Below are 17255 nucleotides of genomic sequence, written 5' to 3'. Positions count from 1 at the left end.
AGACTATTATTTGCTTCTTTGCAGCAGAATTTTAACTCATCTGTTTCTTTTGCTTCTAGGCATCTGGGTCACAGGCCCCAGTTCCACCCCATGAAGCATGGGTTTGATGAATGGTTTGGATCCCCAAACTGCCATTTTGGACCTTTTGATAACAGAGTGCTCCCCAATATCCCTGTGTATAGGGACTGGGAAATGATTGGCAGGTAATTCAGCTGCTTGCCTGGAAATGTTATTTTCTTTGCTTTCCGTGCTGACATTATAGTGCTGGAAGATAAGCGCTAGCGTAGCAAACCCATTTCAGTGAAAAAGGGGTTGGCAAAACCAGCAGCTGCTTCAGAGTCAGAGTTACAGACTCAATTGGATGGGCAGTGATCTACAGGTACTCCACCCCGTGCAGAGGACTCTGACAGCGTGTCAAGCATTGGGAATATCCTGCCTCATATATGATCTGAGATGCTTACTACAGAGGGCCCTGAATGTCCTGTGGTTCATCAGTAAGCCAGTGCAGGAAAGATGCTTGTAAAAGGTCATGAAACATGTGAAGGGCCCTTCTGGGTCAGGCTCAAGGTCCATTTAATCCATTATACTCTGTGATGACCATTTGTAGTGAATGCTTATGGAAAGGGTATAAGAAAACAGATATGTGCAATGGTCTTCCTCGTGCATGGTTGTCCACCTTCCTAAACTGAAAGTTGCGTCCAGATCTTTAATAGCCACTGACTTAATTTCCACGAACTAGTCTTGTCTCTTTTCTAAACCTATTCATATTTCTGGTCTCTGCAACATCCTGTGCCAGGATCTCATCTCCTGCTTTGCCCTTGTACTTTTGAACAGGATTTTCCCGCTAGTCTGGGGTGGCCAATAACCAGCGTTACAAGGCCTGGGTGGTGGTTTCCATTGGAGCTAAGGCAGAGTGAAGGGAAAGCCTTGTGGGAAAATGCACAAGGCAGACGGAAACAGGAAGGTATAGATTAACTGTCAAGAGGTATGTGAATTTCGCGTCTAGGAGAGGAAGCAAGGATAGCCTTTCATGGGGGAAGGAGAGGTTTTGAAAGCAATGCTGGCAGCAAAGAGTACTCAAGCACTGTTGCGGGGGCAGTACCTGCTGCTTCTCTGTTGTGACTGTGGCACTCTGACTTCTCCAGTTAAAGCTGAGACAATACAGACCTACGGCACTGATGCCCCTCAGTGACGAGGCATGCTAGCTGCCTAATAAACTTTATTCTGAACTCCTAAATGGCTTTTTGTAGGAATCCTGTCTTCCTCATCTCTACCTTACCATCTAGATTTAAAGTTGAAGCTTGTTAAATGTGAAGCTAAATGTTTGATCCTGGGGATGAATAAAGGTCTGAGTACCAAGGCCAACCTGCAGGTTGTGTGCTGACCATCCGGGGATGTGACTGCTGTACAGTGCCTCCCTCCCAGAGATGTTTGCTTATCCTGTCATGCCCTAAAGGCTTCCTGTGGTGATTTCACTCCACTACTTCTTTTGGAAGCTGGTTCCATTCTGTACTGAAAGACCTCTTTATTCCTTCTCTTCCTGTTTGTAATAACCTTTTGTCTGTTTTCATAACGCCATTCTGTGCTCCCAAGTCTGCAGTCTGTGCCGTTCTTGTCCATTCACTTTTGCGCCTGGTTATCATCTTATTTCACTTGCTGTTATTCTCCTGAGGACTGCCCCCCGCCCTTCTTTACTTAATTGGTGTCTAAAGATACGTCTAACATAACGTTTTCAAAGCAGCCCAAATTCTCATTCCGGGATTGCTCTATTTCACTGAAAGTTGTTGTGTACTTCTGCAAATTTTACTCACAGTAAATTGTGAGTAATAATAAAAAAAATAAATACACGATAAAAAAAAACCAGTTCTCTATTGAAGGAGTAGTGGCATGAGATCTTTAAGCACACTACCCCTATTCTGACACCTTAACAGTGAAAAGTCGGTCTCTCAGGTTTGTCCAAATCTTGTAGTCATTAATTTGGATCTAGCCGTTTCACTGCTTTCTCCCGTGAGAAAAAATATGGTGACGTTCTTTTTAATATCTGAAGAGAATTTGCTGAGTAGCAACAGTAACCTGCTTGTGTAAGGAAGGGGGGGAGCAGAAAGCCTTCTTATGTTGTGTATTCCTTAGGATTGGTTATTTTTTCTCTCTGATTCATTTTATTTTAAGATACTACGAAGATTTCAAAATTGATCTGAAGACAGGTGAAGCCAACTTGACTCAGATCTACCTGCAGGTACTGTCTATTTTAATACTGCTTTCTAAGCCACAGTGACTTTATGTTTCTTTTTTTGGAGAGATTTAGGTGGCAGAGGATGGTTCCGTTAAATTCATTTTTATTGTTGTTTACAGGAAGCTCTCGATTTTATTAGCAAGCAGCAGGCCAGCCAGCAGCCATTCTTTTTATACTGGGCAATTGATGCTACCCACGCTCCTGTTTATGCCTCCAAACGTTTCCTGGGCACTAGTCAGAGAGGACTGTAAGTCTTGTTTTTGTGGGTATTGGTTTTATTAGGGTTTTTTTAATTAATACCTCATGCTGCAGAAACAGAAAACCTAAGCAACATTTATTAGATCCAAGTATATGGATAATTTCTCAAAAGTGTATGTGTGCACTGAAATACGTTAGTTAATGAGGACTTCGCTTGGATTGTTCTTTAATAATTTTGCTATAATCTGAAATGAAGATCATGTGACTAAAATGGGGGAGAAGGGGGAGTCTAAGCTCCTTTGCCAGTTGTGTGAGTAATGAAGTGCTGTATGTGGCACAGATGATTTTTGGAAGGCTTTTGTACGATTAGTGCCTGTTTTAAAAGCCTATAAATCAGACTAGCAAGTAGAAAAACATGCGTGAAAAACTCAATTTACAGGAGGCAAAGAGCTCTGCAGATAATTGTGAGGCTTCCTTCTGAGATTGCTGTTTCAAACCAGCATCTATAAGCAAAACTGCGTTATTAGCCTCAAGTCTATGGTGAAGTGGCTTTGCCTGTATTTGAGAACTTTATAGCTAAATTTATATCGGTTGCTGGTCTCTGTCCAAGAGTGGCTCATATCTAAACAAAATCTGACTCTTAATACCCAGGAGAAGTTGCTCTCACCAGGTAAGAGACACGGGTTTAGCAGTGAAAAACTTTCGTACAGTACTTGATGCATAAGAGAAGTGTTTCTGCAGCACAGGTATAAATTAACGTCCACTAAAAGCGTTGTGGCTGATTGCAATGCATTATGCTGCGTGACACTTTTCCTCTTTTGCTGCCTTTAATGTTTTGCATCTACTTTTGCCTCAGATATGGGGACGCTGTGCGGGAAATTGATGATAGCATTGGAAAAATCCTAAAACATCTTCAGAAGCTGGGTATCAGTGAGAACACTTTTGTGTTTTTCACCTCCGATAATGGGGCTGCTCTCATTTCAGCTCCTAAACAAGGTGAGTCTCAGATGAACAAACTGGGCTGGGGTTGTGCAATCAAGGCTTAAGTCTCCTTGTCTGGAGGGTGGGGGTAGAGAGAGCTGTACCTGGAGTTTTCTCTTCTGCAGTTAGCAGAAGCCTCAAAATCCAGAGCATTTACATTTAGAGTTAGCTTATGGTCATTACTTCTGGTCACCGTTGGAGGAGATACTCTTAGCTACATGGACTTTTGGCCTGACCCAGTCTGTCTGTTCACCTGTGTGCGTTTCTACTTTGTGCTCCACTGTCAGGGGGTGAATATTTTTAATTTATTCAAGACCAGGCACAATAACTTAGCAGAGTGTTTACTCTCCATCTGCCAAATGCATAGTTGAGCTTTCTGAGTAATTACAGAGAGTTCAAGACGTCCTCCTTCTTTAGCTCTCATGAAAATAGCACGAAGAAAAAATATTTTTGTTACTCCACAAGTTTTCTTTTGTTTAAATGATTGTTTCTCCCGAACAGAGTCATTGCAAATTGATTTTATAACCCACTCTCTTCTGTTTGGAGGCAGGCTGTCTCGTGGTTATTGGACCACAAAGCAGGGAGTATCCTGAGTTCTGATTTCAGCTGAGCCGCTGTGTTTGACTTTGTGTGACCTGGAATCAGTCGCAGGACCTCCCTGTTTGCTCCTCAGCAAGCTTAGCTACGAGGCTGGGTTAAAAACCCGGACATTCCTGCAACGCACTTGCTATCTCTGAGAGTGAACATTCAGGGAATGCATGATTATTTTTCTCATTCTCATATCTGCATCTAATACTGCTCTGGTGCTTTAAAAGGATTATGAAAAAAATACTGTTTCTGCCTGAAACTGTCAGATTTCCTTTAGTTACAAACAGCAGTTAACATCCTTAAAGGGAAGGGAAATGCCAGCAAAGTATTTTCTGTTTGTTTAGGTTTTGGTTTTTTTTCTTTGTTTGGTTGATAGCAAGTTGTGTTTAACTATCGCTTTCTCTCTGACCTGAAAAGAGACTCCTAAAATTTCATCATAAAGGTATATTTAAAAAAAAAACCCAACACAAAACCAAACAAAACAACAAAAAAACCAAATCCAAATAACTCTGGGCATGTTATTTGAAGAAGCATTCGTGCAGAAATGAAAATTCACTTAAAACTAGCCTAAAAATTCCCTAGTTAACAGTGTCCCTTCGAAATATGATATTGATATATTGTGGGTTGTACGGCTTCTTTTCCTTCTCTAGGAGGAAGCAATGGTCGTTTTCTCTGTGGCAAACAAACCACCTTTGAAGGTGGCATGAGAGAACCAGCTATTGCTTGGTGGCCCGGACATATACCTGCAGGAGGGGTGAGTATCCGCTTTTAAGAATTCTGATTTGTCTTAAGTGGACTGAAGTGAGTGGAATCGTTCTTGCTGGATTCAGCGGGCTTTGGATCAGACTTTTAACATGCCTGTGTCAGTCCAGATGTCTGTCTAAATAAGGAGCTGAATGCTGCCCCTCAAGAACAATGCCATTCCTGTTCATTTTTGCAAATTTGCATCTCGAGTGTCTCTGATCAATACTTTTGCGAGCCCCAAGCGGTCTGGTCTTTTTGTCTTCCTGCTCTATTTAAACCCGTTAGTCTTGTGGAACACAATATTTTCAGTGGGTTACATGTTTGAACAAATTGGAGTATAAAGACAGGTTGCTAACGTGTGTCCCAGTCTAGAGCAGGAGTGTGTTGCCCATACGCACTCTCTGTGCCCTGAAGTATCAAGTGGTTTGACCCTCACAGCTCTTGCTTTCATATTTGATAAAAGTTCCACTAGGGGAGGTCTAGATACCAGACTATTGCTCTTTCCTGCCTGTACACAAATTCAGATATGATCACTTCAAAATAATCCTCCAGTGGCACTACCAGCCTCTCTTGTCCCAGTTCTCATTAAAGAAAGATGCGATCAATTCTTCTGCAGGCAGGGTTCACAGTAAATAATACAGATTCCCTCCCCTTTGTGAGCATCTCTCATCCCTGAAGAAAGTGCTACTTCGTTAACTGGGCACTGTTCTTAAGACTGCAAACTATTCATAAATAAAACATTTTTCTAAGTTGCATTCCTTTTCAGTGGTTTAATTGAGTCAGGATAATGATATTTTATCATTTACGTTTAGGAGGAAGCCCATCAGATAGCTTAGATCTGCAGCTGAGGGCAGGAGGGTAGTTTGGTTTCATCATTTTTAGAGTTCACTAAACCTGCTAGGGATGTTTTATTATTTTTTTAATTTGAAATGAAAACAGTCTTTTTGTTTAAATTTAAACATTTCCATAAAGCCTTTACAAGCCAAGTTAAACAGCCTTGGGCTAGCATACGAGAACATGAAACTGAAGCTGACTGTTTTGTTTTCCATGTCCAAACTGAATAATGTGCTAAAAGTAAACATGCATTATAAATGGGGACAAGTAAATACCAAATTTAAAAATTCTTTCCATTGTCGTAACTCTGAGGATAATTAAGAACATGAGTAGAGAAATCACTGTGCCTGCTTCTTTTCTAGCCGTAACTGGCCAGTACCCCTCTCTCAGGTAGTCTTTTGCACGTAGCGCAGCAGTGAAGCTTTATGTGGTGCAAAACGATCTCAGTAGCCTGGCGTGATGCATGGCTTCCTGCCTGAGGCCACAGTTGAAGCTGCTGTTTGAATTCCTGTGAACAGTCATTTCTGTGCAGAATTAACGTGTTTGCGTAGGAGGGTGGACTGACCGATGCTGTACTATCACGAGCCCATGCATGCTCAGGGAGCTGGAGAGTGTGCTTACTGTCTCACTGGGCAGGTATGTGCCCGAAAATCCCCTCCTCCACCACTGCTGATATCATCCTTGGCTCTTAAGCACGTGCTTAACTTTAAATCCTTCCTACCCTGGGCTCCAGTTCACGATGTTGCCTGCCAAATGTCTGCACGTGCGGGCGTTACGCTCCCAGATGTCCTCTGGGACTCCACTCGGGTGCCTTGAGAAGCCGTTTCTGAACTCTGTCCCCAGGATGTGCTGCTTTGCTCCGAGTTAGACCCCCACACGATGCTACTGATAAGTAAATATGTGATATAGCTACTTATATGTCTTTTCTGCTTGTATTCTTGCCATCGAGGCTCCAGCACTGGTACCCACAGCAGCACTGACCGCAGGTGAGAGGTTTGGCATTGCTTCTGTGTAATACAGCTCATGCTCCGTTGGCCTGTGGGGCGCCTGTAGTTATTGCTTCATAATTGCCTCTTTTGCTGACATAGTAAGTGAAGAGACACGCGTTTGCTAGTACATTTTTGGCTTCTTTTCTGTATCTTGTGGAGTCTGTAGCTTCAACACCTTCCTGACTGCGAGTTTAAACTAGTCAGCTTAAATCCTGTGTAGTCCAAGAATCCGTAAAATGTGGGAAAACTGCTTCAAAGTCTCTCATTGCTCTTTCTTTTCAAACGAGCTGAAGGAAACAAAGGCTTGGGAGCCCTGAACCAGGGTGGAAGCAAAGAGCTTCTCAGCAGTACCAAGCACAATGAGGAAGGGTCAACTCCTCCGTCCTGCGCCGGGGTTGCTCCCAGTGCAACGGTTGTTCTTTCCCAGCTGTGGACATTTTGAGGAGCAGGCAGAGGACCAGTGACTGTTCCAGTTGGCACAACTGCAGCCAGAAAAGAGGACTTGTGTCTCAGGCCAGTGAAATCCAGTTATTGGGTGGAAGGCTTATTCTGCTGATGGGAACTGGCAGTTTATTAATAATCTTATTGATATACAGGGTGTGTGTGTGGGTTATTTCTGTTAAAGGGTACATGTGTTTGCTGAAATAAAGGAGTACCTTTTTATTTAAACGAAAAGAAGTGAGGTGACAGGATTGTGAACACTTGACAGGATATTGGTAGAGGTTAGGATAATTGATGGAGTTGGCTGATTTGCAGTTTTTTGGGGGAGAGGGATGCCTCAGGAGCGCGTGTTGCTCTTGGCATCAACATTCAGTTAATTCTGGTCCCCCATCAGGAATATTTATTCACACACAAACAGCCTTTCTGCAGTTTCCTCCTCAGCTACGTTTTCCAGGTGAATTCACAACAAATCAGCATTTCAACATTCCCCACATCACATCTGCCTTCTGGAAGGATCCAGCTGGAAAAAAAAAAAAAAAATCATATTCTGTTGGTATTTGAATCCTCCTCCTCTCTTCCCTCACCCTCCTCCCCTTCCTCTCTCGTGCCTGCTTCCTGAAGGAGAAAAGAACATATCAACCCAAAGACAGCATTGCAACCTTTTCTTCGCTATCTCCCATGGGGCGCAAATTGAAATTGAATTAGACAGGGATATCAGGTCTGCTCGCTGTGATAACTGTAAAAGGATTTTATTTAAAAACACCCTGACATTTGTTCACCCAGTTTCAAATATTTAGCTTTCCTCCTTTCCATTCCTGGCGGGGGCGACTTTATTAATTGTCGCCTTTGATTCAGAGTTAAAGCTTGAAAGCACTGATAACAGCAGTGGTGACTATTTCTTCTAGCGACGTGGCCCACAGCAAAAGGATTTCATTTTCTTAAAGACGTTATGTGTATACTGAGAGTTTATTAAAAAGCAGGGGGGGAAGGAAGGGGGAGAAATCCGTTCTTACGTGCGTAATACCGGCTGTTTCTCACTGATACGAGCAATATCTGATCTCACTCTTTTTTTATATATTATTTATTTTCTCTGGGCTGTTGCCCTCTCTGGATTTTTCTTTTTCTTTTCTTAAAAAAAAAATAAAATATGGGAAAGGCAACTAGAATGAAAGAGCACTGTTGACAGGAGAAAATGGTAATTTCTTTATTTTTCTCTGAAAATACTTCAAAGTTTTATATAAATATTAACCTTTTTTTTTCCCCCCCTTCTTCAATGTGGTGCTGCAGAGCACAGATAAATCCAAGTGGCTGTGGCATGGGCATTTAATTTCCTTAAGAAGTTTTCTCTGCTTCACGGAAAAATGTTGTCTGAGACCAGGAACGTAATTTGATGATTAAAGAGAGTCATCTACATCTGGTTATGGTTAATAAGGGCCAGTACAAGAAGACCATGGTGGCCCCACAGGATTGTCACAACGCGATGTATAAATTAGGTGATATTAGAGGCACGAGTCTCAGGTCAGTGGTTGCCTCTTGCTGCCTGTTATCAAAAGATTGAGGCGAGGGAATGGAGCGACGACGAGAAGAGTGACTTTTGGATTTGCCTTATAAATTGTGAGAGACCTAATTACAAAAAGTCTCAGACACCAGCTTGCCCGCCTGCTCCTGACGTAGCAGTTGTCAGGGAGCAGGCGTGTGCCAGATCTCCTCTTTATTAGACTCTGAGCTCTGCATATGGTGTTCTGCTGACCCTGCAGCTCTCCGAAGGCACGCTCGGGGTAAATTAACCAGCAGATGAGCCTATGAGGGACTGAGCATCTTTGCTGAGACGCTGAGCATTTGTAATCCCCTCTGACTTCAGAGGGAGTGCAGCAATCCCAACACCAGTGGCCCGTGAGGCTGCCCAGCTCTGTAAGGTGTGAGCTGATGGTTTGGATTCGGTTTCTTTTTTGCACACGTGTATACTGATTATTTATTTTTTTTAATGTCAGTCCTTTTTGAGTGCACATCTGAGACCAGAGAAGAGCCTATGCAAGGTGAAGGTCCAAGCACCACGCAGCACTGTCTGCCCCAGCTAATCCCACGGATGACACAGCCGCCTTTGGTTCTGTGTTTGCCAAATGGCCCTGGGGAGAGCCAGAAGCGGGGTTACCCCATCGGAGGGCTCAGTTCTGTTTCCTTCTCCACAGCTGTATGTGTATGAGAAGATCCCCATCCTTTTCTCCATGCAGAGAGGGAGCTTCATCTATACATCTGCTTTTGTGAGGGATTTGTGGGCTCATCTCTGTTTGTCACTGCCTACAAGGACAGGCTGAGCACGTCCTCTTCCAGGCTGCCTGCTGCAGCAATGGCCATGAATAAGGCTTAACCTCAAATGTCCGAGACCTTTTGCAAGATCTATTGATCTCGATTGCCTGATCCAACTGCTTTCCTGGGCAAGGGTTTCCATGGTCAGGCTTCCTCTTGTGCTTAGAGCTTTGCACTTTGATCTCTTCAGAGTCATGGAAATATTCTTGTATGCAGCTTTAATATTATGTGTTCCTGCCAACACCTTTTGATGAATGAAAGCCATTAAAATTTGAAATTACTATAATTAAGTAATGTGATATTATAATGTTAAACTTGTAATCAGTCCCCTGCATGTTGCTTTCTCCAGATTATTTTTTTTTAAGCTTGTTAATTTTTCCTTTGTGTTCACTTTTTTCAGCCCAGTCCCTTAATAAAAGGCTTAGTGTCCCAACAAAAATAACATTTTCTCTTCATTTTTTTTTTTCTAGAGACAGCATTTTGCAAAAATTCGTTTATCATGTAATCATTTGTTGTTGTATTTAAATAATTAGTGTCAGCTTACAGGCTGGGGGTCTGTTTGTGCGTAAAAAGAGGATTCCGAGATAAAAAGTCTTTGATAGTCCCAGCATCATAATGTTCACACTGACAATTGCAAGGCTGCTGCTAGAGCTTGGATTTGAGTCAGAAAGTGCTTCTGTACTTACAGATGTGGGCTTGTATCAGATGGCTTCTTGTCTCCGAGCAAGTGGTACGGCTGAAAAGGCTCTTTTCATGTCACATCTTGTGCTGGTGCATCCTGGTGCAAAACAGTCTTGCTCTTGATTGGAACGTATCTGCTTCAATTTAGTGTGTCGCTGGCTAATTAAACATCCTACAGCAGATAACTGTAGCATACCACAAGGAGGATGGGAGCAAAGATTCAGAAAGTATCAGTCAGAACAGACTTTTTAGATTTTTAAAATATAAATAATTAAAACCAGAGAGATAAGTATGGCTTCCAATTAAGGAAGGAAAAAAAAAAAAAAAAGCTTGCACATCTCCATTGGAGCCAAAACCAGATGTTTTTCTCTCTTATTAAAATATATACTAAAAATACCACAACTTTACAGTTCTTGAATTGTTGGAAATGGTTTGCAGATGAAGTCATTGGGCTCTTTTTGTTATTATCCATCTATCCCAGTGCTTTCTGGGAGCTCTCTTAGGGTATTCTAGACTCCAGAGATGACCTGGAGAGGGAACAAATCAAGGACTGTGTTTTTTCTTGGTTTAAGTGCTGATTTTTCAATCCACGAGTGACTTGGAATTTGCTAAATCAAGTTGAACTCTGCGAAAACATGCTCCTGTAAAGTATGTGCATAGAGAAGTGAGAAGAGAGAGAGGAAAATGAAAAAATGATCCATAATTCTCCGTTTACAGGGAGCATTTGCATTTTGGTTCATCTCCTTTATTATTTTAATAGGAGGTTTGCTAGTGACTGCAGCACTGTAAAGGAAGATAGTCTCAAAGGATGCTTAGCGGAGGAGGAGGTTCAAGAAGCAATACTTCTGCTTTGGTGGAAACCAGCCTGTTTTCGTTTCGGCTTTTATTGAAGGTCTTCTTGCAAATGCATTTCTGTTGATTTTTCAGGTCAGTCATCAGCTGGGCAACGTGATGGATCTCTTCACCACCAGCCTCTCCCTGGCGGGACTGCAGCCTCCCAGTGACAGACAGATTGACGGCATCGACCTTTTACCTGCCATCTTGCAGGGCAAGCTAATTGACAGGTTAGTTATGAGCCCAGAGCTCCGACTCTTGCCTCCAAAGTGAAGTGATGCCAAGTTTGGGGGTTTCTTTTTTGTTTTGTTTTGTTTTTTGTTTTTTTAAATCAAGCTTACAGAAATATCTTATAAACTGAATTGATGCATCTTTGCTCCTGCTCAATGAGGTGGGGTAGCACCGGAGCTTTACGCAATGTGCTAATTCTCTGGTGGAGCAAGCAGAGGAGGGATTTCCTAACATGTGGCATGTTGCCGTACAGTGGAGTCTGGGGACAGATGAAAATGTCAGGGGGTTAGCAGGGATCCCTGGAACAACATATGGCAATAGGGGAGATAAAAGCCTGAAAACTGTAGCCTGGGTAGGGGAGAATACATTATTTATTACTGGAAAAACATCCAAGAGTGTATGCTGGGTCTTTGTAGCCCCTGTTTTAGAGAGACTGGGGGGTGAAGGCTGGGCGGGTGCGGATGATCTGGAATCCCATCTCCTCCCAAGGTCTTGTTTCTGTGTATGTTTTTGCAAGAATAGATTCGGGTTAAAGACCTGGGATCTTTTGGGGCGTGGAGGCATGCTGCCAGCGGTTGGGTACAGGCGCTACGATTTGACAGCAAATATCAGCTCGCTCGTTGGAAGGGTTGGAGGTCAAAAGAGGTCTTGTAGTTGTGATTTTGATGAGGAATTTGGCAGCCCAGGAAATCTGAATACAAACATATTCTTTGTCTGTGAGGTAGCAAGGAAAGATAGGTGTGGAAAACATATTTGAGTTCTTTTCTGCGTTGGATGTAAGCCTTTGTTCCGTAAAACTGCTTTTGTGCCTGTTAAGCAAAGCATTGCATACAGTATTACCTGAGAGCTCAGCCAGTGGCTGACATGGCGCACTGCAGGTTCCTCAAACACGGCTTATCCCATCTCTACTTCTGAAAGTTTGTAAAGCTGCTTTGTCGTTTTAAAAGAGAATTTCGTTGCAGTCACCAGCTCCTTGGAACTGGCGGTGTTTGTGTTACGATAGTGAGCAGTCACTCAGGGCACATCGTGGCTTTTCCTTCTTTTCTTTTTTTTTTTTTTTCCTTTTTTCCTTCTTTTTTTCCACTCCTTTTTTCTTCCTTTTTTTTTCTTGTTTTTCCTTCTTTTTTTAGTCTTTTTTTTTCTTCTTTTTTTTTTTTTTTTGCTTATTTTTATTTTTTCCCCCCAGACCTGATCAGGTCACAGTTCCTATAGCCCCCAAAAACTATCCAGATGATGCAGTTGTCGTGTTCTTTTAAGCTTAAAAAGGAAAAGGTGAATAGGGAAAAAAGAAATCAGTAATAGCAGAATTTTGAGTACAAACTGTAATCTTTTAAAGATGGAAAATTTATTAAAAAAAAAAAAAGGGCAAAAACCTAACCTCCACATCTTCAATCAAAGGAGCATGTAAGAGCTTGTCAAATAGTGAGTGTTACAGCAAAGGAAGGAGACTGGCATGTTTTGTAGTATGTTTGTTTGGGCTTTTTATTTTGTTAATGGGACTGGTTTAGATCAGGTTCTGCATTTTGGCAGATCTCTCAAGCTGCCTTTATTTCACCAGGTGGGTTAAGGATGCAGGAGCGGGCACTACTGGCAGCAAGTTTCCCCTTTGTTCACAGGCAGTTGCTGGTGACAAAGGAGAAAGGCTCATTGTTTGTGCGAGGAACCTGCAGGGGAGGCTACAATTTTAAAATAGAAGAGATGTAAGGCCACTCCTGACATTCAGATGTGGAGATTTTAATCTTATCTTGTATTTAGGGACTGTTTTTTCAAGGTGGCATCACCAGAGTGAGTAGGCTTTGCCAAGTGGCGTCTCTGAATGAAAGACAAAGATGTATGTACACTACCGATAGTGATAAACGGCGTCACGATCTCGCCCTGTCAGCAGCCTGAAACAACTGGAGAGAAGAGCTGACTAAGTCTGATGTCCTTGTGTGATGAACTGCACCAAGAAATCAAACCTCTCTCCTGCAGATATTCTGTTTCTGTAAAATTTTGTACTGTTCCCTCAAAAAACAAGAGCACGTTATCGGGAAAACCAACAGGAACTTATCTGGAATGCCCAGCATGTACACGGGTGCAGACCAAATGCTCTGAGAAAAGTGCATTTCTCAAATGTATTCTTATTTAGGAAAACCTCCAGGAAAAAAAATATGCAGTTTTCAGCGGTACATTTAGATGATCCTAAGGGAGGTTTGGGGGGAAAAAAAATAAATGAGCAGAAGTTAAAAATATAGCATGTCTGGCTGCCAGGTTTTTCCATATGGATTTTTTCTGAGATGGCATCCAGAACAGGCCAGCATCTGGTGTCCTCCCGGGCCACCCTGTCCATGTGACACTAACAGCACATAGCTTGGTGCTGCCGTAACGAGGAGGCTAAGCATCACATAGTCTCTGAATCCCCCTTTCGCTCTTGTGCGCACATGCACCGCTTCTGAGACATTTGGTGTTTAAATCGGCACGCTCTATAGGAAATAACAGGGTCTGATAGTTCAAGGATTAACAATCACTGGCAGCCAAGCTGTATAATGTTTCATTTTTGCGCCGTGTGAGCTCTCAACTTGATGAACACTTTAAAAAATGTTAATTGAAAACCTTGCAGTGGAGACTATTAGGAGGCAGCCTGTTTCTGACTGATAGCTGAATCGGAAGTCAGACCCCACTGAAGTGTTTGTCTCCCTTATCAGCGAGGCTGCTGCGGCGGTGGCTGCCAGAGCCCAATGCGATGGTGTTTCTCATACAGCTTTGCTCTCCTTCTCAGGCCCATATTCTATTATCGTGGCAACGAGATGATGGCGGTGAGGGTCGGGCTTTACAAGGCTCACTACTGGACCTGGAGCAACTCCTGGGAGGAGTACAGCAAGGTAACAGGACACCAACCTGCACCCTGGTATCGTTCGTTATCCTGGGGAAAAATAATCCTTTAAAACAGAGTTTTAAATTGGAGAATGTCGCTGTGCGCTTGTAAGCCAACATTTTATTCGCAGCCTCTTAAGAGCTACCAGATCTGCTGCAAAAGCTAAGGGGACTGGTGTCACAGCCGCCCTCTACTGAAGTTGGAGACAAGCAGAGGAAAATGAGCAAAATCTGAGTTGTTCTGAGGGGTGCTCTCTTTAATCAGTGCTTAATGCCCCTTCTTTCCCTGCTGAATTCTGAGTTTTCATGTATACCCTTACAAAGCTTGAGCTTGGAGTCTGATGCTGCACTGATCGTGTATCTCGCAATATCTAGTACAAAAAACCTGGTTCCCTCAACTATTCGAATGGAATAGGGCTGGGTTTGTTGGTGTGTTGTTTTGGTTGTGGGTTTTTTTCTTGAAAGGGAAAAGGAAAGCCGTAGGAACCACACAGTGGAAAGAACAGCAGTTGTTGAAAACAGTAGAGTACATGTGTTTAATCTATTATCAGCACTTTTGCAAGCCCATATCACTCTATAAGATGTAAAACATTTTATTTGCCAAATAGGCACAGCTTTTGTAATTTCCTGGCTGATCTTCTCACAATGGGATGTTAAGCACTGTTATTTTTCTTCTTTTGTATCTTTCTTGCCTCAGACTTGGGTACTAAACTCTGGGGCATTTCTTGAATGGCAGGTTCACACATGTGCCTTGCTGATTATACCTTCAGACATGAACTAAATGCATTATGGCACAGCTCTCAGCAATTTTGACAGCAGGCTGGTATTGGGGAGGGACTGTTTGTATGATTTATTTTTTTTATGTCCTTTTTTTTTTTTCTTTTAACTTATGGTGGGTCCTCAAGGCATCACAGGTGCAGAAATAAGTGCTGGTGACATTTGTCGATGTAAAAGTGCAGAGTTTCTTTCATTGGGATGTCCTGGGGGTAGAAGGAAGCGTCAGCTCCAAGGGAGTAATTTACATTCGGGGCTGTAAATACGCGTGTTTCTCTTTTAAAGACTGTAATGCTCCAGGACTCAAAAGTTTCTGTTTTACACAGAGTAAGAAGGAAAGGAAAGTTGGCTCCAGAAATGCATCGCACGCTCTGTCTCAATGCTAATTCTACACAGCTAAAATGAGATAATGTATTTGTCTAGGTTAGTATGCGAGTAAAACCCATGTATTACACGTGGCACAGTGTGGAAGATTTTTCCCTGTGTGAGAGGCACCGGGAGCTTGTATGTGCCTGCATGTGGGTACACGTGTGGGCTCAGAGGCATGCTTTTCCCATGTGCGCGGAAGATAATGTCACACATGAATAATTGCTCTCCATTGTAATATAAGCACACGCGCACACTTACATACCTAGTTGGGACATAAATAAACATCAACATTGGTCTAAACTTATTTGTACATGTCTGACTACGTGTGTAGACGTGATAATGGGGACCAGTTACTCATTTCAAAGGCTCTCCTACTGTGAGCAATGGCAGTTGTGCAATTAAGGAATATTTATTTCTTTCTAAGTCTTTGTTTAACTACTGCCTGATAAAAGTCAGCAATTATACTGTACATCAGAGAGATGATTAAAAATTCACTTGCTTTCCTGCAGCTTGTATCACATGTGGTTGATGTGGGTAAAATTGGAGCACATTAGTGGACAGACTAGCCATTAACAACATGCAGAGGAAGCTGAGGCTGAAATTTGTTCCAATTCTCCTCATGTCCTCGAGCCATTAATTATAAGCCTTGCAAGTTTAAAAATAGAAATAAATCAGAATGCAGAAGAGTTTCACAGTTCTGAATCCTCTTTTAGGAGTTTTGTAAACTCACCTTATGGTACAGTTGCCTCTTTCAGTGACTGGTGTTCTCAGCTGTATTGATATTGGACTACACTTTTGCTGCCAGAATCAAAAAGGCCAACTGGTTTGCTAATTTCTTTTGAAAAACATATTTAAATACATGCGCGTGTGTGGCATTAGGAATTCTGACTGTCGGCGGGTTTGCTGTTCAATAAGTTTGATTTGCCATCCCAGTAGAACTTCAGCTAATGAGGCTTTGTTAATTGTGTGATATTTTGCATGGTCGTTAACCTTACTGTGAATCCAGTGTCATGATTTATTAAACTCTCAAATGTGAAATGCTTTTGGTCTGAAGGTCCAAAGTCAGACCTGCAATAAACAGACATATCTGGTTGACATGCCATCCATTTCAAAGAGGTCTGAAGTTGGCCAAATGTGTCAAAGCAGCTGTCTGCAAATTTTTCAAGAGGTTTGTTTTATGGGTAGCTGAGTATCTCATCCTTGTGACGGATACGTGGCACATTTGAGCCAAACCTCCTTTCGTTTTCAAAATCCCCTTGGTAATTGGCAGTGTGGGAAATCATCGATACAGAAAACTTGCGCTGTTTTTAATCCAGACTTTGTGCGGTTTTGTTTGACTTTTAGATGAGATTATACCATTAAAGCAGCCAGAGCCACATTTTCATGTTGATGTTGGAAGATGTGAAATTAGTGCATGTCTTGGGTCTGTTTAGGACTACCAGATCTTTCAGGATTAACTAGAAAGAATGTGTGCGATTTTGGCCTCTAACCTGGAAAGCTATGCCTTTGAATTCGGTATAAGTTAGTTAAGTAATAAAGTATGTATATACAAATAAAAATGTACCAGAGAGAAGCGGCTTGCAGAAAGCAAAGCCTAGGAAAGCATAACAGGGATATGAATGCTTCTGCCCGTATGGGAGTTGGAATGTTTACACTGGAAAGATCCCATGCAAGCAGTACACAGGTTTACACTCATCTTAGGCTCCCATGACATTAACGTGTCCTTACTGGTCTGCATCCTCTGCCTTATGGCCTGGGATTAAAATTTGTCATTTTTCACGAAGATGAAGTTTGCTGTTCTGCCTATTTTTTTGTTTGTTTGGTTTTTAACCCCAAAGCAATTTTTTTTCTAGTCTAACTGCTCTTACAAACTCCTGTAGTCTTAGTGCTGGAGAGGATACCTTGATGCTGTCTTTGCTGTTAACTGGGTTACCTACGTAACTTGCATTCTTGACTGGTTAGTCTCTTGGAAGCATAAAGGGAAGGCTCACTCAACAAAGCAAGTGCGAGTAAGCACCCTGTGGGACGTTTTTCCTTTAGGATGCTTATTTGGGTCTGTTTACCTGGCTTTCATCTCCATTCATACAGGTGGCTCAAGTTTACATAGTTGGACATATCTGACATTTAAGAGGTGATAAATAGGACACAGAGGTAGATGAAAAGGAAACTTTACTTGAAAAACGTGTTTATATTTTTAA

The 17255-nt window shown here is 42.2% G+C and overlaps 1 protein-coding gene across 9 annotated transcripts in view; it reads left to right on the top strand.

Annotated features, from left to right (window-relative positions):
* GALNS (galactosamine (N-acetyl)-6-sulfatase) overlaps window positions 1–17255 on the top strand; it is a 55941-nt gene that overhangs the window by 9052 nt on the left and 29634 nt on the right. For all 9 annotated transcript variants that reach the window (XR_008465957.1, XR_008465954.1, XR_008465955.1 and 6 more), the window contains exons 5-11: window positions 60–203; window positions 2170–2236; window positions 2353–2480; window positions 3288–3427; window positions 4651–4754; window positions 10924–11060; window positions 13820–13922. Coding sequence is in view for 4 of the 9 variants with exons in the window: in XM_054198730.1 (XP_054054705.1) it covers window positions 60–203; window positions 2170–2236; window positions 2353–2480; window positions 3288–3427; window positions 4651–4754; window positions 10924–11060; window positions 13820–13922 (823 nt within the window). In the remaining 5 variants the exon portion in view is untranslated. The remainder of the gene's footprint in view (window positions 1–59; window positions 204–2169; window positions 2237–2352; window positions 2481–3287; window positions 3428–4650; window positions 4755–10923; window positions 11061–13819; window positions 13923–17255) is intronic.

Source organism: Rissa tridactyla, chromosome 4 (genome assembly GCF_028500815.1).
Source record: "Rissa tridactyla isolate bRisTri1 chromosome 4, bRisTri1.patW.cur.20221130, whole genome shotgun sequence".
Classification (NCBI taxonomy): Eukaryota; Metazoa; Chordata; class Aves; order Charadriiformes; family Laridae; genus Rissa; species Rissa tridactyla.
The sequence above is the reverse complement of the archived record's forward strand: the minus strand, read 5'-3'. Positions and strand labels throughout refer to the sequence as shown.